The following is a 23,508-nucleotide window of genomic DNA, read 5'->3' on the forward strand; positions in this document are numbered from 1 at the left end:
CTGCACTGAGAAAGTGGATCAGGATGTGTGTTTTCAGGGTGTGGCTGTGCTTTTTATTTACCTTGATCATCTCAGCTACGTAGCTCTCAGGGCCTGTGTATTCAGTGGAGTCCTTAACTTTTACCAGCACAATAAAGAACAGGTAGTGCCACATGTTGTGCTCCTCTTTGATGTGCTCCTCAAAGGTCACCGTCTTGTTGTCAAACTTATCCCGCTCCAGGCCTGCAATAACAACATTATTCATAGTAAGGAGTTACAGGATGTTTAAGTACGACCGAGGCTCTCCTCCATTCTACTAGTATCTTTTTCCCAATGCCATCGGGGAAGCGAACATGCCACTTTGTGTGAATTAATGGAAAAAAAATACTGGGAAGCTTACAAGAAAATAGGGAGTTAGTTAAATATTTGTATTCAGGAAGTCTTGTTGATGTAAAGGTCTTTTTTGGAAGAGAGAAAAAATTACATATAAACTAAGCTATCCCGCTATATCAAAAAAATATATATATATATTCTCTCGCTCAATATTGGGTAAATATATCAATCAAAAACATAATGCAAGACACAATTAAGATGCATAACATCCACTTTAAAGACTCTTTAAGATCAACGGCGCACAACATAAAAAAGCATTGCAACAAGGAGCCAAGACGGTATTGGTGACAAAAAACTGAAAACAGAAGTTTAAACTATTCAACTCTAAAGTAGGGTTCATACAAACACTGGGGACGCATTTGTTTTGGGGATATTTTAGCTGAATTCGACAAGCAAAATATCTGCTAAATATGGTCTACCTACTATAGTCCAGAAACTAAAGAGCAAAGTTTGCTCCATACCATCAAAGTGAACACAAATATGCAATTTCATGGATAAAGTAAATAGGAAGAGTACAATATTATAAAAGATAGTATATTCTTGTAAAACTGCCTACAATCAATTTGATTCACACATATGTTTTATGAAACCAGTCACCTTGTAATGTGGAGTCTTGCAACACACATCAATGCAAACTTCAGTCTTGTTTCTCTGCGTTTCATCCTTTATAAACTATTTCTCTCTTTTTCTTCTTCTTCAAACAAAAGTAAAACTGTCTCTATATTTAGACCCACGTTATAGGACACCAAAAGAATAACCAGAATTATGCCTCCACCGATCAGCCAGGTTGCAGTTTGCGTCCAAAATGTAATCACTTCATTGTTTTATCCTATTAGACATTTGTTTTCTTGAGTTGTGGCCCAAATTTTTTTTTTGTGAGGTGACAGTGACCTTTGACCACATAAATTTAATCAGTTCATCCTTCAGTCCAGGTGGACTTTTGCACCAAATTTAAAGACCTTCTCTCCAGGCGATCCTGCGATACAACGTTCAATAAAATGGACCGGACGGACGGACTTCTCGAAACATAATGCCTCCGAGCTGTACAAACTGGTGTTAAGAGCAAAACTCATAATGTCAAGTACAAGTTGACATGTTCAGTAATCCATAACATTAGTTATTAACTTGTAGTTACACCAGCTTTCTTGATAAAGACATTTAGTAATTTCCTCTTTCTCTCTTCCTATACAAGCTTAGAGTGAGGTTGTGAAGTTTGAGCCTGATTCCCTGAACAGAAATGATTTTAGCTACAGGTAAAAACCAAACCTGCACATGAAGTTCATGATATAAATTAATAATTGGCTACAGACCTGAACACCTAAAAGATACAAGATTGAAAGTAAGATTGATGGCCTATAAAACCCAGCTGGAGGATGGAGAGCCACTTAAGCCTGCGGAGGTCGGCTCCTAATCTCTGCATCTCCTGTTCCCTTGTGGTTTCTGTGGAAACCATAGAGACGGCAGCTCCCCCTGGGCCCTGGCCTTCTTTAACATGAGTGAGTCAGAGCTGTTGGTTGGCTGGGTGACATAATACTGTTCTCATTCCATATGCTTACCACTTGTCCTGAGTGCCTGACCCAACTTAGCACACGCACACACTTGCTCACCAACAGCATGTACCACTAAACTCACACAGATTGTCATGCGCACACACACACACACACACACACACACACACACACACACACACACACACACACACACACACACACACACACACACACACACACACACACACACACACACACACACACACACACACACACACACACACACACACACACACACACACACACACACACGGCATTTTTTTGCACTCAAGCATATAATGCACATTTAATGAAATACAGATGCCGCTACAGAAAAGGTCAGAGTATGGGTAATAAGTGAAGTTGCACACCTATTGTGTGAAATTTAAGTTTGTGCTTTTGAGAGAGAGGGAGAAAATGTCTGGGTGTGTGAGACAGACATGAATTATGGAGGCGAGCAGAGCAGTGGCAGGAAGCTCTTATGACTCAGCCTTCTTTGGAAAGACAGCTATGTGAAAAAGAGGGAGAGGGAGGGGGAGGTGGGGGCCTGCAAACAAACTACATGCACCTTAGCAGACATACCAGAAACCCCCAACAACACTAAGAAATCAAACACTCTGAAAGGGGAATTTGAGTCTTTACCGAGTGACATGAGCTGGATTTTGGAAGAGTTCTAATGACGCACATACTTTGAAACAGAGCACATCCAACTACAGAGCAGAGCACTGATGATTAGATAAGTTATTCTGGCACTGAAAAGTTAAAGGTTTTATTCCCATGACAATATCATTAGGAAAATATTCTAGCACATGATGCAGCAGAAAGAGCTGTGCCTCATACAATAAAAGTGGGAGTGACACAGCAGTAAATATATATGCATGTCTGAGGCAGCGTGCAATGTAGCCAACTTTAGTGCTTCAGCTAAATATTAATATAAGACTAGAGAACTATTTAATTATATTTTCCAGAGCCTTACATGTTGTCTTCAAATTGCTAATTTTGTCTGTAAAATGACAACAAAACTGGAGTGGAACCTTTTTAAGCAAAGACAAATACTAAAATCATAATACATTTTCAGTTGATTGACTAATTGACTACTTATAGGGAAAGCAGTAGTCACCACGTAGCAACTATAACAAACATTAGGGAACATACGGCTTCTCTCTAAAAAGACGAAGAGCTGTCTCACCGCAGATGAAGCAAGTAGTCTTCAGGACTTCTTCTTTCTTCTGTTTTTCACTCCTCAGGTCAGCAAAGGTGTCTATGATTACACCAAAGATGAGGTTGAGGACAATGATGATGACCATGAAGAAGAACAGCAGGTCGTATATCACTCTGGCTGCAAACAGGGGCTCCTGCGAGTGAAATAGAAATAGAAACATAGCAATAACTTTAGTACAGGAAGTGTTCAGAGAAGTAACTAGAAAATGACATAGTAGTTATTGACTTTATTTTGACAATAGAGAGCGAATAAAGAGCAAATTTAAGGAGAATTTTTACTGTGTGGAAAGATTGTCCCATTTAAATGTCTGACCCAAAGGGCAGGTCTTCAGATGAACATATGTGTAGGATGTTATGAGTTTATAACGAGGTTAACCTTCGTCATCATGGATGTTAATGGAAACACAAGACCACAGGTGAAACCTGCCAGATGCTACAGTAACAGAGCCGGCAGAAAGCGGGTCAACCTGATTCAGCCTGTTTCTGTCAGGTAGGACACACTAATGTTTATTTTACATCATAAGCCACAATGGACTTCAACGTCTACATACTGTGCTGTAAGAACATTGGTCAATTTCATTCACTTATTTTCCATTTTTAGTTAATCCTTAATGGTCACCAGATGGTCACACACACATATGTAGGACAAGCTTGTTTTGAAGCAACAATGAACTGAGCCACTCTGCCACCCATTGTGATTTTAGATACGTGACTTTTTGTTGCATTGTGTTGTAAATACGTGAGGCAGACATTCACATCCTCTTTTGACATCATTAGCGGTTGAGCCTGAATTCGCTGGAAATCTATCTTGAGGTTTGACTCTGACACAAGGCGGAGGCAGTACAGCTGTTAGGAAACATTGTGAAACCTCCATTGCTTTTTAAAAACAAGTTCATGAACGGTAGGCTTGCAGCCAGCTCACATGACCTTCGCTGCAGCTGCCACACACAAACACACAAAGTATTATAATGAGCCTATCTTCAGAGTCGCATGTACCTCTTTGGAAGGCTTGCGGAGTACATCCCCTACACCTCCTCCACTCCTCAAGCCATGACTCAGCACCGTAACGATACACATAAGTAGAGAGTCGCACGTCCGCTCCATGTTGCTGTCCTCCTCAACGTCATTCCCCAAAACTGAGGAGGCAGAGAGGAGGGCTTTAATCAAATAGTTTAAGAGGCTGTAAAAAGTTATTTATCTTTAAGGTGTGTATTTGTTTACAGACCTTCATAAACAACCCTGCGGCACCAGAGAGCGTCATTCACAATGTTATGCTTTATGAACTGGTATATCAGGTTAATTACGACCACTAGGACCTATATCAGAAGCATCAAACTGTGGCTCACAGTATTTAACTAATTCATGTGACCCAAAGAGATTTTGCAGGGACATTTACATTTAAAACAAAATGAATAGCATGACATGCATAGTAAAGTACCACTTCAGAAACTCATATTTCCTAAGGAAAAGTAAAATCAAAAGTGAGGCATGATAGAATGCACTGTACATTATTAAATTCATTTTCATTATAAGCTGTAGAACAATTGTTTGATTATCATCATCATCATCATCATCATCATCATCATCATCATCATATAGGCAGTTTGGGTATAACTCTAAAGTCACTTTTATTCATATATTATGATGATTTATTGGGTTGCATATAAGACAGTAGGACACACTTCACTATATTTTATGTTCCATTAAAATATCATAAACATCTCATGCCATAGTAATGATGAATTGAGTACATTATGGTATTTGATGAGATTATGTGGTGCTTGTAATGTTCATACACAGTACAGAATCAAATGACTTATAATAAACAATCTAAGTAGTATTTACTTTTTTTATTTTAATATAAATAACTATTAGACATCTGTGTTTGAGTAGGATTTGATAGCCTTGTAGTCACATTGTTAATAGGGTATCATCAGCTATTTAAATATCCTTGGCTTAGTTGCAGAACGTAATATCTGTTGGAACCTTGTTTACATGTTTTGGTTCACAGTGAGACGGCGGTTAGTCAAAGCAGACGTGATTTTGTTTAGATGGAATGTGATAACAGCTTTGGTTGTGAGTCAGACAGAAACACATCAACATTTCTGAAAAAGATATATCCAAGTTGATAAAGTTTAAAGGTCATTGGCGAATGACCTCTGACCAACCAGCCACCCTCCTGCAAAATGTGTTTATCATTGGCCAAATCATTTGAAAATGTTTATGTCTTGGCTGATGGCCAAGGGAATAAAAAACTTGTTCTGTTCCTACTGAATAAATTGGGTCACATGTTGATGTCGGTGAGGTCACATGAGAATTCTTGGGCAGTTATGCGACAGTCAATGGAGTCATGTGAATGAAAGTGTGAATTGGTGTGAAGCTGCAGAGCAGAATGAAACGATGCAAAGACATTGCACAATTTTCCTTTCACTTGTTTTTAGCCTGAAGAGGCCAAGGATAATTTCCCAATATTTCAGGAAGCTCTACAATAAATAATTGCCAGTTCTCCACTTCTCTTAGACATCATTATAAACAATTCCTACATGAACCACTTCAACTTTTCAAATATGGAGACTAGTCTAGAAATGTTTAACCCAGGCTTTTCTAACCCTGCATCTGAAATGAATAACATTATAAACGGATTTTGTTGTTATTGTTGTTGTTAGGTTTTAATTAATGACAAGTAAACCACAGAAGAAAACTGAACAATTAAAATATTATTTATGGATTGTCGGCTTTTAATTGTATTTAATAGCAAAATAATGAATACATTTAGCTAGTGTAATATAAAACCCAGTGTTGCAGTTTGCGTTACCTTCCTGCAGGGCTTCTGTGGTGCAGTTCTCATTAATCCCTCCCGGACACATTGCTGCAGACAGAAACTCACTGGTCAAACTGGCTTCATTTTCTAGAGTAGGAACAAATGTTGCATAAATTCTCTTGTCTTTTCGAAATGAAAAATCTACAATCTATGATCTTTGAGGCTGTTTGTCAAAAAGATTAAAAGACAGGAGTCTGCCCTCACTTAGAGTTGTGTTGGGGATACGATCCACCTCCAGGATGAAGTCGTCTTTGAAGAAAATGTAGCCAACGATGGAGAACAGGTAGACCAAGATGAGAGCCAGCACAGCGGTGAGCACAATCGAGCGTCCATTTCGAGTCACACTCTTGATTACATTCAGCAAGGTCTCTTCTCTGTAAACCAGGTCAAACAGCTACAGAGAAAACGCACACGTTATAAAACAAAAAGGATACATATCTGACAATAGATTCACTGTAAAGTGACTTAAGTTCCTCAGAAAGCAAAATCAGAAGTTGTCCACACGTAGTGCATTGGTTACATACTACCATCCTCTGCATTCAGTCAGACCAGTAATTGATACAAGGTGAATGTGAGGTTACAAAAGAAAGCACAAGTGGCAGGAAACAAAAGGATGCTTGAGCCTGTGTGAATGGAAAACTTTACAAAATACTGGCATTTTCAGTCTGACACTTTATAAAGCAGACCTGAGGCTGTTTACACCTCAACAACAAGAAAAAGCAAAAACAACATTTCAGCACCAAATAAGACAACTTCTGGCAAAAAGTACATGTCCTTGAATTAACCAAAATGTGAAACTAAGGCTACATTCAGAGAGAGAAGTAATATTTTACACATGGTTTTACTCAAAACCTTCTGCCCTTTAGACAAGTTATGTGTTTTTGCAAAGCATCTGTTTTTATAATGTGTGTATGTGTGTATTCACAGGGTGTGTGTGTGTGTGTGTGTGTGTGTGTGTGTGTGTGTGTGTGTGTGTGTGTGTGTGTGTGTGTGTGTGTGTGTGTGTGTGTGTGTGTGTGTTTCTCTCACCAGCAGACTGTAGAAAAAGACGTGAACAAACACCCCCAGGGAGCAGATGATGAGGTACATGAGGTGGTAGAGGAACTCAAAGTCAAACACCATGGCTCTGTAACCCCGCGTGAAGGTTCCTCGGTTCCCCACGAAACTTATCAGGAAGATGATTTTATTGCACACCTGCAAGATTAAGTTAACGTCTCTTCAGTAATAAAAAATAATGGATAATCAACCATTAATCATATAAATATTGGAAAGTCAACATGGTCTTGGCTGAGGGCTCTGGGAAAGACACATAAAATGATGCACATGGTGGCCGTGGCTTTTTAAGCTAAATGAGGACACATTAAGTGTGTTTACATGCACTTAAGTAACCTGGTTATTGTTTGCTTTCTGCAGTAACTTGATTACGTAAAAATGTCTTCCATGGATACACGTTGGAGATACCTGGTTTCTTGCTCATGTATACACTTAACCGAGTTACTGAAAAAAAATTTTTTTCTAGAGAACAAGAGTACATGAACGGGGGAAATTTTAATAATGCCATTTTCAGTCTCACTATGACTGAAACTGACACTATAGGGGGATATATAAAAAATCCAAACAGCTTCAAAGAAAAAGAAAACACTTGGTTAAAAAATGTCAAACACACAATCAGGGAGACATCTGACTACCGACCAGCTGTATGTAAACTAGATTTTAGAGTAACCAGGTTACTGCAGTCCATGGTAACGTGTTCTATGATTTCCTGCGTTAACCTGATCACTCTCAATAACCCGGTTTCTTTTGTACGGATAATCGTAGCGATAGAGATAGTAGAGGTGTGTGCAAGACTTTATTTTGTGTGTTTGTGTTTAAGAGCACATCTAGAAAGTCTCTAGCGGATGCAGGGGTGGCGTCGCTCTCTCTAGGGGCCAGTGACGCACTTCACACCCCATAGGGCAGCCAGGCGCTGCCAAGAAGAACTGTGGGGCCGGGGTCGACACCACAGGCAGACGGGGCTCCGGCCTGCCAAGTGGGTGTGAGTGTGAGTGAGAGAAGAACTGGAACTAGTGAGGTCGAGGTTTCTCAGTACGTGAAAGTGTGAGAATGGGGAAATTGAAATGGTATTACTTTAGAATTTCTCTGGAGAAAATTACAAGCAAACCACAAAAACACACACTTTCACACAGGACGAAAACATTTAAAGGGTTAGTTGAATTTCATCAGTCTAAAAAAGTATTTGTCATATCCAGGAACATTGTTTCTGGAAAAAACACTGTTGATTATTTTTTTTTTTCCCCAATCGAATTTTACAATTCTTTCAGCACCTGTTCATGAACTAGTTGTTTCAGCTCTACACGATTCCATTTCCTTCAATTGAATTTGAGTGGCAACACAAGGAGATGGATGTCTCAACAGCCCTGGCAATTAAAACCAAAACTAACTGCATGACTGGTAATTTGGGTGAACTGACCATTTAAAGCAGACTACTCACATTGAAAGCACCCAGAAGGAAGAGGGTTGGCTCCAGGCCAACAGAGAAGATAAGACGGAGGATGGTGATAATGACAAGGGCACGGATGCCCAGAGGTTGGGGCATGATGATAACGATGACCATCGTTGCCAAGACTCCCATCCACAGCAGGGCAGAAAGGTGGGGATCCAGCATACCTGCAGAAGATAAATGCAGGTATTAAGGTACAAGCAAGCTATAAAGGACACTTGCAGCTATTGCTGTATTTGACAATCCTGTAACAAAGTAAATTGGCCATATGTGGAATATCATGAATATCATGTTGTGAGGATTACAGCACATCTTGCAAATTAAACAAGGCCTCTCTCAGGAAGGCCTTGGGACTGTTAGACTTTGAACTCAAAGCGAGCCAGTTACATAACACCCAAAAGTATATGACTGGCTTTTTTGTATATATGTGCCTTGAGCTTTGGTGAGAGCCTACCTTATGCTTCCCTTGATCCCAAGGTAAAGCCAGGATTAGTGTCCAACTCAGGGGTTTCATGTGGCAAAAAAAAAAAAATCACTCAGGCTAAAACCCTGGATCAGGTTTGATCAGCCTATAAACAAGGTCAAACCCAACCTGCTGCCTCTGTTACTGACCCCCCTTTCTTAAAACACAGGGCTAACATGTGTGCAGGTGTCTATGTTAGTAAGCACTCTATGAGCACTGGTCATAGAACATAGAAAAAGGGGAAAAAAATGATTGTGTTGATGTTAGAAAGGTAGAAAAGGATCCAAGAGAAAAAAATGATATACAAAGTAAAAGGAAAAACGTGCAGAACTGCAAGGATTAAGAAAAACAGAGGAAGTTGTAGTGAATGAGAAGCAGAGGGGGAGTTCGGTGGGTAAGGGAGCCCTCCTTCCCTCCCTTTCTTCCTCCCCTCCCACCTTGACTATCTCTGTCTCCTTCCCTCCATATTTTTCCCCCTCCCAATCCCTATAGAGATCACATGACAGGTGCCACTTACATAACAGCCATTTCTAAAAATACCTCAGCTGAAAGATTCATGAGGAACCAGCCGGGGCAACACACAGCTCCAGTGATGTGGCAGCCTGAAACGGGGTGCTTACGTGCACTCACAAATTCATTTTTATGTGCAGACGGATAATTGTTCTCAACTGTCTGTAAAATCAACAGTTGAGCAGTCTGCAAGCATGCACTGTCAGCGTGTGATGAGTTGAGTTGGTGCTAACCAAAGCTATTTGTCAAAATGCAGAACACACTGACCTAGATCTCCTGCTCCTATGACCATCATTATAAAGCCCCAAGCAAAGGAGGGAGAAGAAAAGAGGAGAGGGAGAGCAGTCTGTGTTTATGTGTGTGTGTGTGTGTTAGTAAGAGAGAGAGAGAAGGCAGGGGCCCGAAGCCATAAAAGTGCCTGTTAAAGCTGGCCAAAGGTATGCTGGAGTCTCACGTGATGATGACTTGCACACAGAAAGAGTTCCAGTGTAGAGGAGAAATACAATCAGACCTTACTCATGGTGTGCACTCAGTGTTTACACTGTCTCAAAGTCTCAGAGTCACATAGTTAAATCAATGATTGTAGGAATTATTGAATGAATGAATTGGATACAGTGCTAACTAAACACAACAATTAACACCAAATATTTATTTTTGTAATTCATTACATAATTAATAAAATACTGCATTTTGTGTGACCTGGCATTGGATACAATTCCAACAGATAAGTTGACGAGATGTAACACAACTTTAAAAAGATGTATGCACCCTTGTTCACTGGTACATTTTGAAATCTTGATTATATTTTGACGGTGTAAAATGACTGGTTGGTATTGTATTGTATTCGCTTTGTTGTCTGTGTGCGAGTCCTAGTGGTAAAATGTGGTCCTGATGACACCTACTGTAGCGTGAAACTACCACAGAGGCAGTTTTGAGTGCTTTGCTAGGTTTCTGTCTGTCTGTCACCGTGATGGAGAGGCAAAGTCCTTATTTTTGAAAAAAGATATGTGATAGTCAACGGCGAGGAACAAATGTGTTTTTGATCCCATTTGAATTGTGCCATGAATTACGCACATGATGTTAAAATCATATGTATCATAGTAAGTGTTAAAATTTAAAAGATAATATTGCATGTCAAGAAAGTCGCAGTTTGTCGTAATATTGTTGACGTACCGGACTGTGAATACGTAATGAGAAAGACTCACTCACAGAAGCTCCCATACCTGTGTGTTTTGTATAGGCATGTACACACAGGAACAACAGGTGTTACTCGTTATTATGCTTCTGGGCTGATACAAAATGTTGCTCAACAAAAAACATTTAGTAAGATAACCTTACATTTGTGCATGGATATAGCTAGGTTACCTAGGTAGCAAGCAAGCCAAAGTAAAGATCGTGTTGGGGACGTGCATTGTGCGAGACCAGAGATGTAGTTCCCTGATCGGTTTCACACAAAACTACATCGTACTACAGCTAAACTATGACAAACCGGGAGTGTCTTGACTTGCAAAATCATCATTCAAATTGACAAACATCATACATGTTATTCATGGCACAATTCAAAACGGGATGAAAAAAAATTATTTGTCTCCAAAATAATGTCCTATCGGGGACACTGGAAGGGGAGGGACTGCACCTATCTATAGCATCCAACCAACTACATGTAGTGACTTAACTTAACAGGTGTGGAGTTGAGATCAAAATGTAGGCAGAGTTTAAAGACAGCTGTGGTCTGAGCAAGAGAGCTGGCAGTAGGGGGATATGATGTGGAAAAAGGGCCATTGTCCCTCCCACTTTACGGCCCTGGTTTGTTTGGTCGCGGCTGGTGTGATCCCGTCGCAAGATGGTCTCCAGTATTATTTGATATTCTTAAATTTGCATTCTTATTCTCATAATCTTTTTTCATCATTTAATTGAATGTAAAAGGCTAAGGCAATTTACATTTGCAAGCTTTTTCAATTTGATTACAACACACCCTTTACATGAATCTATGTAGCATGGAACCGTTTTAGATCAAAAACTGAACTCACTGATAAAGTAGACAAACATCCCTAAGGAGGATTTGGCAGCCGAATAGCTTGCCCTGTTTGAAGTATAAAACATGATGCATGACTTTTCTTGATCACCTGATAATGTTGTGTAACTTTGTTCTCCTTGAGCCAATGTAAGCTTTATGGTGGGACTTTAAATGACACAGAGTGCTCCTGTGTTTATTGTGGTCTCCATAGTACTGAGAGTCAAATATAAGGTCAGGCTTTGAAACCATGGGTTGAGTTGAGGACAGTCCGTGTGGGTGTGTCTTAAACAAAGGTAGAGGGCTTCTTAGGTCCTGCTCCTTATCCTGGTCAGGTGATTAGAAGCCAGCAGATCAGAACATTGTGGTAAAAGGAAAATCAGTGGGTCGGTGCTGAGGCTGGACTAAGAGTCGGCTCTTCAAAGTCTATCTCTGTGGGTGGCTACGCCATGCCTTTTCAGATAGTTTCTTAGATTAGAGCGTGGTGTAAATGAAGAAGAAAAAGTCTAAAATCCCAAAATACAGAACTAGATATAAGCTAAAAACTGTCTGCAGAAACTAGTACCACAAATTAAATATAGCCCATCATGGTAGGAGATCCCCTCTATCTATTATTTTCACATCTTTTCAAAAAGCCACATCAGTTCAGGCTGTAATATGTAATAGTTTGTGTGTAGCAGAAAGAAAAACATGTCCTGTTTTGTATTGTTGACCTCATGATCTTTGTTTACCTTGGATTTAAGAACAGTCTGAATGCAACAAAAGTGCAATACATACACATGTTCCGCTTAGATGCTGCATCAATCCAACATCAACATGCATGAGAGAATTCACTACAGGAACAGTAAATGTTTTAAATGCATGAAAGAGGAGAAGGACTAAGCTGCCATCTACTTCACAGTAAAAAAAAAACGTAGAAATGATTTAAAGTTATTGAGTCACTTGAAAGGTGAAGTGAGATCCTACACTAATGTGAGTCACCAGATTAAAGCAGGGTCAGGGCTCAGCTTTTAAAAAGCCTCTTCTAACAATCAGGTGTCTTCTCGTATGCGACTGACCTGCATGTACACCCTCCAGTGGGTAGAAGAAGCAGACGAGCAGGTTCATGAGCACAGCCAGGTTGAAGGAGACGTTACTCCACACCGACATGTTTCTGGAGCACCAGTACAGCACTGGTTGAGCTGAAGAGGAGATACAGTGAGAATGTTTATTTTATTTTATTATGCACAATAGGATTTCAATTTTGTCCATAAATGTTGTTTAATGTTTGTAAATTCTAAGATCTCAAGCTCATCAAATTGTCCAACCAATAGTCTAAAAGACAAACAATGATCAATTAAAATGATATAAATGTAGAAAGGTTGCAAATCCTTACATTTAGGAAACTAGGACCAATATTTGATAGATAATAAGGATGAAAACTAATGAATTGAACCGTAAATGAATGATCAAAATTGTTTATATCAGATGCCAAATGTGTGAACAAGCTGTGTATAATAAGAACTTGTGAGAATTGACCTGAACTGGCTCAGTCCTCCCTCCTCATACAGAACATAATATTACATAAAGTAATCTGAGAACAGTGTTGGACTTTGACAAAAAGGAATGAAAACATACACAGAAGATAAAACGGCCAACATTGTTAATGTTTGTTTGAAATGTTGATAATGAAAAGTAACTTTAATAAGGTTCAAATGAAGAAAAAGACCCTAAAACATGCCACTTTGACCTTTAACCCACAATCTGACTTTGATAGAATATTTTCTGTAAGTGGAACACAGAAACAGATTCGGGGACTTTTCTCTGATCATTCCCTCTTCTGAGTGCGAGACAAAACATGGCTTTGTGTGGGTATGCAGTCTTGTACGGGGATTGGAAGTGTGACTGAGTGTGGGTGCCGGTCTGTATGTGTATGTTTGTTTGAGTGAGCAAGCGCATTCTCAGTTGTGATTCATAAGGTTAATGTACAATGTTGTTTCACAACTCAAAGAACGTGGAAAGCCCCTGTCTGCTTTTAGACTGTGGAAACATGCACACACGTAGCACGAGTACACGCAGGATGACATTGCTAGATTTGTTGTTGAGTTGTGGATACTCTTCCAGAGGCACGGTACAGCCTGGACATGTCGCCATGTCGCCAGTGGGACATATAATCACACAACAACATTTACACCCACAGTTCATTTGGAGTTTCACGATTCACCTAACCTGCATGTCTTTGGACTGAGGGAGGACAGAACGGACCGTCTGGCTGACAGTAATCATGAAGCCACTATGTCGCAACCAAGTTGGGAATCTTTATCACATTAATGAAGAATCAAATTAATTTCAGAAACAAGCAGCGGAGGTGTGACATTTTCTTAAGACGATAAAGTGGTAAAGATAAACCAACAAACTCACTAAATAATAGTGCAGTTGCTCCTCACCAGCTGTATGCACACACATCTCCCATCACCCCTGTGATATCCTACTGAAGTTCCTTTTTAAGATTATTATCAATGGCATCTCTTGTCTAAAACATCATGTAAACTGTTAGACGATTGATCCATTAGCCAATAGACAAAAATAATTCAGCAACAGTTTTGGTAATTGTTTGACTAATTTATCAAGCAAAGATTTAATTGCTTTCCACCTTCTCAAATATGAGGATTTGCTGGTTTGAATATAATGATATTGAATATCTATGTTTAATTTGGTAAAGGTTGTTTAACTAAACAAGAAATAATGTCATGCAGGGTTGAGTTTTGTGATGTTTTGTATGATATTGTACTCTGTGTAATACTGGCTGGTAGGGGGTGGGAAGGGGGGTAGCTATGGGGAGCATTGTTGGAGTGTGTGTGGGTGTGTGAGTGTGCGTGCGTTTGTCCTTGTGCTTATGTGCTTACTTTTTACTTTCATTGTATTATTTGTCATTATTGTAAGGACCCCCTCGAAAATGAGATGATACATCTCAAGGGGCTATCCTTGAAATAAAGAAAAAAAAAAAAAAAAAAAAAAAAAAAAATATTGCTACTTTCTAATTTATATATAGACTGAACGATTAATCTGTTATTAACATTTATAATAATGAACACAGTTAATTTAATTAAGAGTATCCCAAATCTCATTAGGGAGCACTGAAGCCTATTTGCACTTCAATAAATTGTGTAGCACCTACAGAATAAGAGTTTATTCAGCCAAATGCACATTAATTGTGGGTAGGTGAATGATGAAACTCTGTGCATAGTCATTTATTTGTACAAAGGTGGTCCTGTATTGTTTGACATAATCGACCACTACATGCACTACACAAGCTCCATCTTGACCCCACCTCTGAGTTTCTTCTGCCAGTTCATCTCATTAAAGAGGTCCTCTGCTCTCAGGAAGAAGTCGTTGATCTTGCTGCCCTGCTCGTCTCTCTCTGTGGTGTAGTAGATTCGCAGCTTTGACTCGCAGGTCAGGAACTCACAGATGTTGGGCACGGGGAACACTATCTCCTCCATGGTGCGGTCATGGCGCACAATCTGAGAGAAACACCGTCACGTTGGCATTTGTAGGTCAACATTCTTGTATATTTACAAGGAAATTGTCGCAAAATATTGTAGAATGTATGAAAAAAAAAGTGACAAGGGTTGCAGGTCATGACCTCTATCTGAGCAGTGTGTTTGGCGTAGAACTCCAAGGCCTCATCTCCCTCTCCATTGGCTCCTCCTGGCTTTAACATTATGGACAGCTCCTTATTATGACGCGCCAACTGTACAGAGGAACACAGCCAGGAAGTGAGCGTGTAACTCAAAAACAAAAACACGGGGACAATGTGTGTGTCTCATTATATTGCTGCATGAATATAGTTATCAATTTATGTGATGAACAGCAGACCTGGTGAGCTAAAATGTAGATGTTGTGTCCAACATTTCGGGGGGAAGCAGCATCGTGTTCTTCCTCTTCCCCATTATCGTCCTCCTCCTTTGTGTCCTCAAACTCTACTTCTCCCTGTAGATAGGCTTTCTTTATCACCTCCACCTGGACAGACACAGACACACACACACATCGTGCGCGCATACTCAACTCCGTGCACTGTGATACTGAGTAGGAAAGGCAATAGCTCAGTTGTATTTGGGATGTAAAAAGCAACAGAGAAAATAAAAAAAAGAGATGCACAACATCGTCTCCTCACCAGCTCTTTAGGCCTCATGTTGTACAGGATCCTCTCTGAGTTCTCACTGTCGTGACGGCTTTCCATGATTGCAAGCAGCAGCTTGGATGCATTGTTCTGAGAGGGACAAAAGAGACAAACACACAAAGGAAAAAAAGAGCTCCAATATAAGAACTTAAACTCTGTCAGTCTCTACATCCAAGGAAAACAGACAGAAATCCTGGTGAAAATGCATTCTGCAGTGATTTATCTTGGCAGGCAAGCACAAAAGATAGTTCCGCTCAGACGGATGAATACCCTGCTCTTATACTTGTAGAACGTTAGTGATATTCAATCCTGCTGTGAAAGGAAAGTACTGCATAGCCCAAGACCCTTAACCAGCATCAAAGGTATAGATTCTTCCTCACCTTGAGCTCCAACACCAGGTCCATGCGCTTTTTACCAAGTGGGTTGATGTCGTTGAGGATCAGGGCGATAATGATATCAATTCCATTGGACTCGTGAGTGGCAATGCAATTCTGAAGTAAATAGAAAAAATACAATCATGAAAAAGAGGGATAGTGCCCTCCTACAGTCACAGAGCTCCCCTCTGGCTTAGTCTCTCCATGTACCTGGTTTTCATGGCAGGGGCCTTGGCAGTACTCTGTGAGACTCTCCAGAGTTTGGTTAATGAGGGCTACGTTCTTCTCGTTTATGTACAGTCCCAGGAGGCCGAGGCCCCCTGTGGTGCTGCCGCAGATACAGTCCAAGAACTGAAGAGTCTCACACACAAGGTTGTAGTTGTTCTTGTTGTTTTGACAGCGAAGGAAGTTCTGAGGAGACAAAGGGGGTTGGATTTGTGAGACTTGGACTGACAGAAAAACCCCAAAGTAATTTATTAAGCTACAAATTAACATTCTGTCATTAAAAAAAAAAAATCACTCTTCTGTTAGTCAGAACTCAGTGGAGTAAGCATCCATATAACTGTTTAAGCCTTCATCTTAACTGTTGAACTCGACTATCCTAAAGAAGTCAGACCTGGCCTCTCATACAAATGACAATGGTGATCTATGGATTTATCATTGGTAATAAAACCATGAGACTTGCGTTCAAAACCTGCACCGAAGATGCAAAAGCTTGCATGGATAAAATGTGAAAACCCTGGTTTGGAATAAAATAGGCACTGTAGCCAAGTGTGATCCACTCTAATAGAGATCTATCTGAAAAACAGTCTCTCCCACCTGTAGGTCCCGGTTGTGATTCTCACAAAGCAGCTGGAGGAAGCGAAGGATGGGCTGCATGATAACAATTACAAAACTCATTTCTCCCTCATCCTGGTTCTTGTCCCCGGTGCTGGGTTGGCCGTCGGCGGAGTTGAAGTGGTCCTCAGGTTCTGCTTCACGCCGGTACGAGTTAAAGGCCTTCTTGGTGGCAGTTGAGGCCTCTAATAGCTGCTCTCTCACATCCTCAGTCATGACCACCGCTGAGTCTCTAGCTAAACAGAGAGAGGTGCCAAACAGGGACTATGGAATCAGTCGAAACCCACATACTCTCTACTCTGGATTTGCAAACAAAGTTTAATCATCTGCGATATAATTTCGTTTGTCTTAAATTCATACATCAGATCATAGTATGTGACCTCTGACCTTTTTTGCGTACAGGGACGTCTTTGTCCTGGCTGTCATCATCTCTCTTTCTGTTTCCCAGGTCGCTGGTATTTACTGTCACCGTGGCTTTGATCTCCAGCTGGGCCAGCTTCATACGGTCGTAGAAGACCCTGAAGAACTTTTCTGATTTCTTGTCTTCTGTCAGACGGCAAAAGAAGGAACGCTGGACACAAGAAACAAGAACAGAAAAAAACAGAGATTTGGGATCTTATGGTCTGCTTGATTCAATTTTGAAAATTGATTAATCATGTCAATTATTCTTCAAGCAAAAAAACAAGGTCCTCTGGATCCAACATCTCAATGTGACGATTTGCTGCTTTGCTCGTTTTGTACCATTTCAAAATATGAAGATCTTTTACAATTCTCTAACATATAGAAAGAGCGAAAACAGATTAATCACTAATCTAAAATAGTCATTAGATAGCCCTAATATAAATTACCACATGCATTACATAATCAAATAATCAAAACTTTATTTCCCCCTCCAAGTTTCCTATATGCAACTGATAGGTTAGACAGAGTGCAGTGAACTAAGGTCAAAACATGAACATGATTTTGGAACAGGAAACATAGACTTTAAGGTCTGTTTGTTTAAATTCTTTGTCTGTGTACCTATATATCACATTACCAATAAATCATCACTCAATGAAGAGTAAAAACTATCTTGACTGGACCTTCACAAAACATGACAACGATAGTGAAGCAAGTCTGGATTTATTGCGATGGGAAGGTTTAAACGCTGCAGTTATGGCTGTAGAATGGGGTTTTGCAAAATTGGAACACTTTGGAGCCTGTGATCGCAATGCATACATCATGTCCCAGGGAAAGGGCTGTTATTTTGATTATGTAAGAGCCGTTATATGCTGCAGCCTATGGAAAATCTTCGACCAGCAGAAGCAGCCTCACCACACTTTCGGGGTGAAAAATGATACGGGAGGAAGAAGCCTGGCATGATTACACAGATAGAGAAACAGAGATGGTAGGGACTTGGAAAAATGAGCTGTGAGGCAAAACACAGACACCAAAAAGGGGATAAGGGAGTAATAAAGGGAGAGAAAAAAAAGATGATTAAGAGAGGGGAAACGAGAGCAAGAGATAAGAAGAGAATGTTATCAGACAGTTTCAAGGCCAGTGCTCAAAGTTGTTACATAACCTTCTGTCTTTCCAGGTTAGATGTAAAACTGGGCTACTGGAGGAAACAAATATATGAAAGTCAAAATGAAAGCATTGAACAAAATGGACAAAACAATCTTTGAGAGACTTTTTTACGCATTGAAATTTAATCTTTAACACACTGCTAAATCTTTTAATTCCAAATTGAGAATAGCAACAAGCCAATTAAGTAACCAAACAAGACAGTGTGTGCAACTTATTAACAGAACACAGATCAGAGCTAACACAGTTTTGCAGCAGAGTTTTTTTTTTTTAAATAAGAAACAATGACATAACTGTGTGCTTGTGCTTCAAAGCAGATTCCTGTGCCCCCCCCCCCCCTCCTCCCCCCCCGGCCCTCCACCACTGAGCAGAAGCCCTCCTGCACGTACACAGTCTGCAAACACTAAGGAAAGATGAGATAGCAGCGTGGGGAGGGGTGGGTGTGTGTGTGTGTGTTGGGGGGCTACCAAGCAAGGCCACCACGCAATAAACAACTTGATGACAGAGTGGAGACGAGGATTAGCTGCACCAATGGCAACACACTCATAGCTCACAACTCACAGCGTGCCTGAGGAGGGAGGTGATGGTCATTCCTGTCTGTCTGTCTCTGCTCACATAACTGTGACCTCCCACAGGCCGCTAAAGTGTGGGCCTGCAGGGGGGGGCATGAGGTCCAGGTTAACGCCACGTCAATTGCACCACAGCAAACAGAGAGAACACCCCCCCCCCCCCCCCCCCAACCTTTACCATTACATAACTCGCACAGACAAACACACACACTTGTACAGTATGAACACACACAAGCTGGAGAGCGCATACGCTGATACGCCCACTAACTTTTACACTCACAAAACTAGGTCAGCTCTCTCCGGCAGAGGCACATGCCAGTTTTGAGAGGACACACCCACATATCGCACATACAGTATTAGATCTCCCTAAAACTCTGTGAATGGCAACTTCATTCTTATGTAATCACGTTCATTTTCTAAAAACGTATCCTTTTAATAATGCTGCAGTCTTCATTTCTGGGATATCCCAGGTTAGAGATGCTGCATTCAGTCTCAGTGTGCAGTTGGGTTGGGTTTGCGGGACTAGCACCATGCCAGCAGGGGTATTTCATCTCATGGATCAGGGTTAGCTGAGTTATGATGTTTCCCTGCGGTAGAGCTGAGTTTGTTTGATGGATAGTGGCCTGGAGGTGAACGTACTGGTCATGCAGCAGCAAACTGAAAGAGTAATTCTTTTAACATTCTGTTTCGAAGAACTGTGCTGAGTTTAGTGGCTCGCGTGAGTCACTGAAACACAGACAAAGCCTTGACATAAAGCTGGAACACCGCAATGAAGAAGAAAACACCGCAGCAAACTTTCATTTGATGGTTTCTTAAGAATTGTATGCGAGGCTGCGTCTTAAAATGAATCAGAAATGAAAACGAAAACTTTCATGTCTAACCACAGTGCTGCTTCTGTAGTGTTTCTATGCTGGTCCTTGCACACCCGGTGACAAAATTTGTGCAGCCTCATTAAGACACCATCTGTGTTTTGATATCACTGGAAAAGCCAGGACAAGAGTGGAGTGTTGGGGGGGATGACGTTGTGGGTGAAGTCACACATGGCGGTCAAGGAGAGAATGGAATAAAATGAACAGAGAATTTAGGAGAGAGAGGAGCATCTCAGCGGCCCCCTACAGTGTTGGGTAAACACAGTGCCTGTCTGTATCCATGGAGACAAACCCCGAGTGGAATGAGACGAAGAGGAGTGGGGGGAGCTGGGGGCGGACAACACTGAAAAACAAGGTCATCACGCTTTCCCTTCTCTCCTTCCGTTCCGCCACTTGGCATCAACAAAGGGATGTTATGTAACAGCTATTTATACTTGCACTCCTTTTCCCTCTCACCCTCCCTCTCATGTCAGGCAGCACCACATGCAAACCAAATGCTGCTCTGCTCTCCTCCAACTCTTCTCTGCTCTCCTCCTTTCCTTTGCCTCTTCCCTTTTTCCCCCTCAAAGCAGCCACAGCTCTCTTTATTTTTATTGCACCCGAAAGACAGTTTGTCAACTGCATCGTGTTGCTTTTGCAAAAATCCGTTAAATGCACCTGCAATGCAAGACTTTTGGAAGGAAACAAAACAGCATGCCATGCGGTTACACAACAGATGGCTGACGACTGAAATGTCACAAGTCGCCATGTCACAACACAATTTACAGCAGCTGTTTTGAACTCTCTCATAACCGTCAAAGAGGAGCCGGCAAGCGCCAGAAATAAAGAGAAGCGGTGAGGAGCCAACAAGTCCAGAAAGCATTGAGATGCACTGACTGTAAAAACATATCCAAGACTTCCAAGGGCATATATGCATTAGCTTTGCATGACAGCAGAACGAGAGGGAGTGTGTGTAAATGTGTGACTGTGCATGCAATCTTGAGTTATTCTGTGAGGTTTCTTTCTGTGATCTATGTAGGTCATGAGTAAATAGTTAACTGTGTTACATGAGAACAGGATATCCAAGACCCAACTGGTGCTCAGTTCGGCATGTCAGATGAAGACACTGGCAAAGAAACACCTCCTGTTGTCCTTGGAGTGCTTTCTTGAAGAGAGCACCGAGCAAAAGTACTCAGTTTTCTTTCATGGTAACACTCAGGTATACTTGATTTTTGAATTTGAACTTTAAGCTGTCAGTGAAAACAATTCTGTTTTACTTATTTTACACACACAACAACTTTTTTTTTTTTTTTTTTTTTTTTTTTTTTTAGGAAATTGTCCAGTAACTCAAGGAACACAAATATTTGTACTATGTGGCACATTTCTAGCACTGCATACAGAGTAGTTTCCCTGAAAAGAAACCTCCCTTTTCAGAACTAACTTAAGAATGCAAGGGTGAGGGCAGCTCCAGTTTTTTCCTCAATCCCCTCTGTGTTCCCCTGTCCCTCCCCCCCTCTCTCCCCACTGCCCCAGTTCCGGAGGCCCAGCATGACCCAGTTTGGGCCGGCAAGAGAGCGCAAGGGAGCGGGAGAGGCTGGAATGTTTTGTAGGCTGAGACATTCCTCATTGTTCATTCACACAGGGCTTATGTAATGCAGACAGATCACGTGACGTAGCTCTGCAGCAGCCGTGGGAAGCCAAAGCATTATCTTCGCCACAGTGGCTTCCTTGCTCTAATCTGATTATGCAAGCGCCGTGCTTACAAAACAACACACAGACGGACAGACAGATGGGAAGACAGAGAGATCAACAGACAGAGCAACAGACAGAGCAACAGACAGACAGACATGAAAAAAAAGATAGAGAAATGGAGATAGAGGTGTCAGACTGGCTCAGGTTAAAGCAAATAGGGAAAGTACAGTAAGTTTAATCGCCTTCTGCACACATCAGCCCAGAGTGAGAAAATCAAGTATATATTATTATATTCTACTCTCCAAAATACAGATTTGATTAGCAGCTGGCTTGGCCTTTTAACCAAATGATAGTGTACTAGATATGAGGGGGAGGAGGGCGGCCTTTGTAATGTATGGTGGCATAGTGACCCACATACTGTAGGTCCTCATGTAATGAAAACCATCCATGGGACATTGTTTTCTTTTCAGTGACCAAATTGAAGCGGATCATCTAAAGATGCACTGTGCGATAAGCTGAGCCTTTACACAGATAACAGCCCATGAACTTTAAACAGAGCAGATCAGTTACAGTAAGAGAAATAGGTAAGTGGGTCATTTGTATTATTTTACAATAATATAGATTCAGACATGTAGCATGTAGTAAAGTTTTTCAAAAGTAGACAGTTGAGCCAAGGATGTCCTTTCAGCTTCCACTTTACTAAGTGTATGGTAAGAGATTCAGGGGGTAACTAACCTGGATGGTGGTGTTTCCACCTTCAAGCAATGCAATAGCCAAGAGGATGCTTTCTTGGAAAACTCGGTCACTTGTGGTGTTCATGATGAGGTCAATGACCAGATCAGAGGCTCCCTCTTTGTCCAGGTGACACTGCACCTCTGCCAGGCTCATTTCCGCACGACTCAGCCCACCAGGACCCCCTAAGGCTGCAGAGACAGAGACAGTTCATCAGGTTTACGGTTTATGGGATTAATACTTTCAAATCAATGTCCATTCACATCATATGTCAAATCTAATCAAATATAGTTTCATCAGCAAAAATCTGCATTCAAACAAGAGCTAAAATTGTAATTGCAACCTCAGTAATTTGCAGGTATTCAACAAAGAAATTTGTATATAATATAATAATAATATATAATAATCCTGAGTGAGATACAGGATGTTTTCATGTTTTTAACAACCCAACAGTACAAACGAAGAAAAAAAAAAATCATCTTACTCTTACTTTAGTAAAACAGTAGTTGCTGCCTTCTTTCTTTGCAATATCTGCACATGCAGGGGCCTGATCGATTTTGCATTCATCTACATATTTTATAAGGCTTTTTTCCCCCCTTCATTTAATAAAAAAATAAATACAATAATAACTATATCATTCTCTAATAAAAAATCTCTAAATAATATTTAGTGTTTTTTTTTAAATATTTGATAGATTTAAACTGCAAAGCTAAATGAAATTTGACACAATATCGCATATAGCCTAAAATTGAAAGAGGAAAAAGAAAGGACTCCTTTAATCATACAATAAATCAATTGCTCCGGGTTAACAAATGGGACAAATTATTTGGTACATCCAGTCCAAAATCCTTTTTCTTAAAATAGAGCAGATTTTTAACCTTGATGCTAATCCCCTTCCAATTTGTGTAACCGTACAGTGTTGTGTAATTCATTGTTCATGACTTTTCCTGAACATTTCCCCTCTGAGGTCTCATCTTCAGGCTACAAATGGAATTATCAGCCTGGCTCTTGTTTCTGCAACAGGTGCAAAGGCTGTTTTCACAGGAACTAGCAGCCTGTCACCTAGCAACAGTCAAAAGTGGATCATTCAAGGGAAGGGGTATATTTCCTGTAATCTGGAAGTTTGCCAACATCTTGGTGCACATGGGAGAGCTGGTAAACCTGGGACCATGGGGATTTTTTGTGTTGGGTTCAGTTAAGAAAACATCATCAACATCTGGCTCATTCACCAAAACTGTATATTACGCATTATAAGCATACAATATGGTGTCATACCCATGTTACACTGAATGTGAAATTAC

General features: G+C 40.7%; 1 protein-coding gene across 1 annotated transcript in view; it reads right to left on the minus strand.

Moving 5' to 3' along the window:
• Positions 1-23,508, minus strand: part of LOC129105846 (inositol 1,4,5-trisphosphate receptor type 1-like) — a 65,220-nt gene that overhangs the window by 2,642 nt on the left and 39,070 nt on the right. Inside the window, exons 43-59 of the mRNA XM_054617056.1 lie at positions 22,211-22,398; positions 17,191-17,374; positions 16,786-17,039; positions 16,177-16,377; positions 15,973-16,083; positions 15,587-15,682; positions 15,289-15,432; positions 15,056-15,163; positions 14,741-14,933; positions 12,489-12,611; positions 8,435-8,610; positions 6,973-7,137; positions 6,148-6,337; positions 5,938-6,030; positions 4,119-4,258; positions 3,091-3,256; positions 62-222 (exon numbers count right to left, since the gene is read on the minus strand). Coding sequence (XP_054473031.1) covers positions 62-222; positions 3,091-3,256; positions 4,119-4,258; positions 5,938-6,030; positions 6,148-6,337; positions 6,973-7,137; positions 8,435-8,610; positions 12,489-12,611; positions 14,741-14,933; positions 15,056-15,163; positions 15,289-15,432; positions 15,587-15,682; positions 15,973-16,083; positions 16,177-16,377; positions 16,786-17,039; positions 17,191-17,374; positions 22,211-22,398 — 2,693 coding nt within the window. The remainder of the gene's footprint in view (positions 1-61; positions 223-3,090; positions 3,257-4,118; positions 4,259-5,937; positions 6,031-6,147; positions 6,338-6,972; positions 7,138-8,434; positions 8,611-12,488; positions 12,612-14,740; positions 14,934-15,055; positions 15,164-15,288; positions 15,433-15,586; positions 15,683-15,972; positions 16,084-16,176; positions 16,378-16,785; positions 17,040-17,190; positions 17,375-22,210; positions 22,399-23,508) is intronic.

The sequence above is a fragment of the Anoplopoma fimbria genome, chromosome 17, assembly GCF_027596085.1.
Source record: "Anoplopoma fimbria isolate UVic2021 breed Golden Eagle Sablefish chromosome 17, Afim_UVic_2022, whole genome shotgun sequence".
Taxonomy (NCBI): Eukaryota; Metazoa; Chordata; class Actinopteri; order Perciformes; family Anoplopomatidae; genus Anoplopoma; species Anoplopoma fimbria.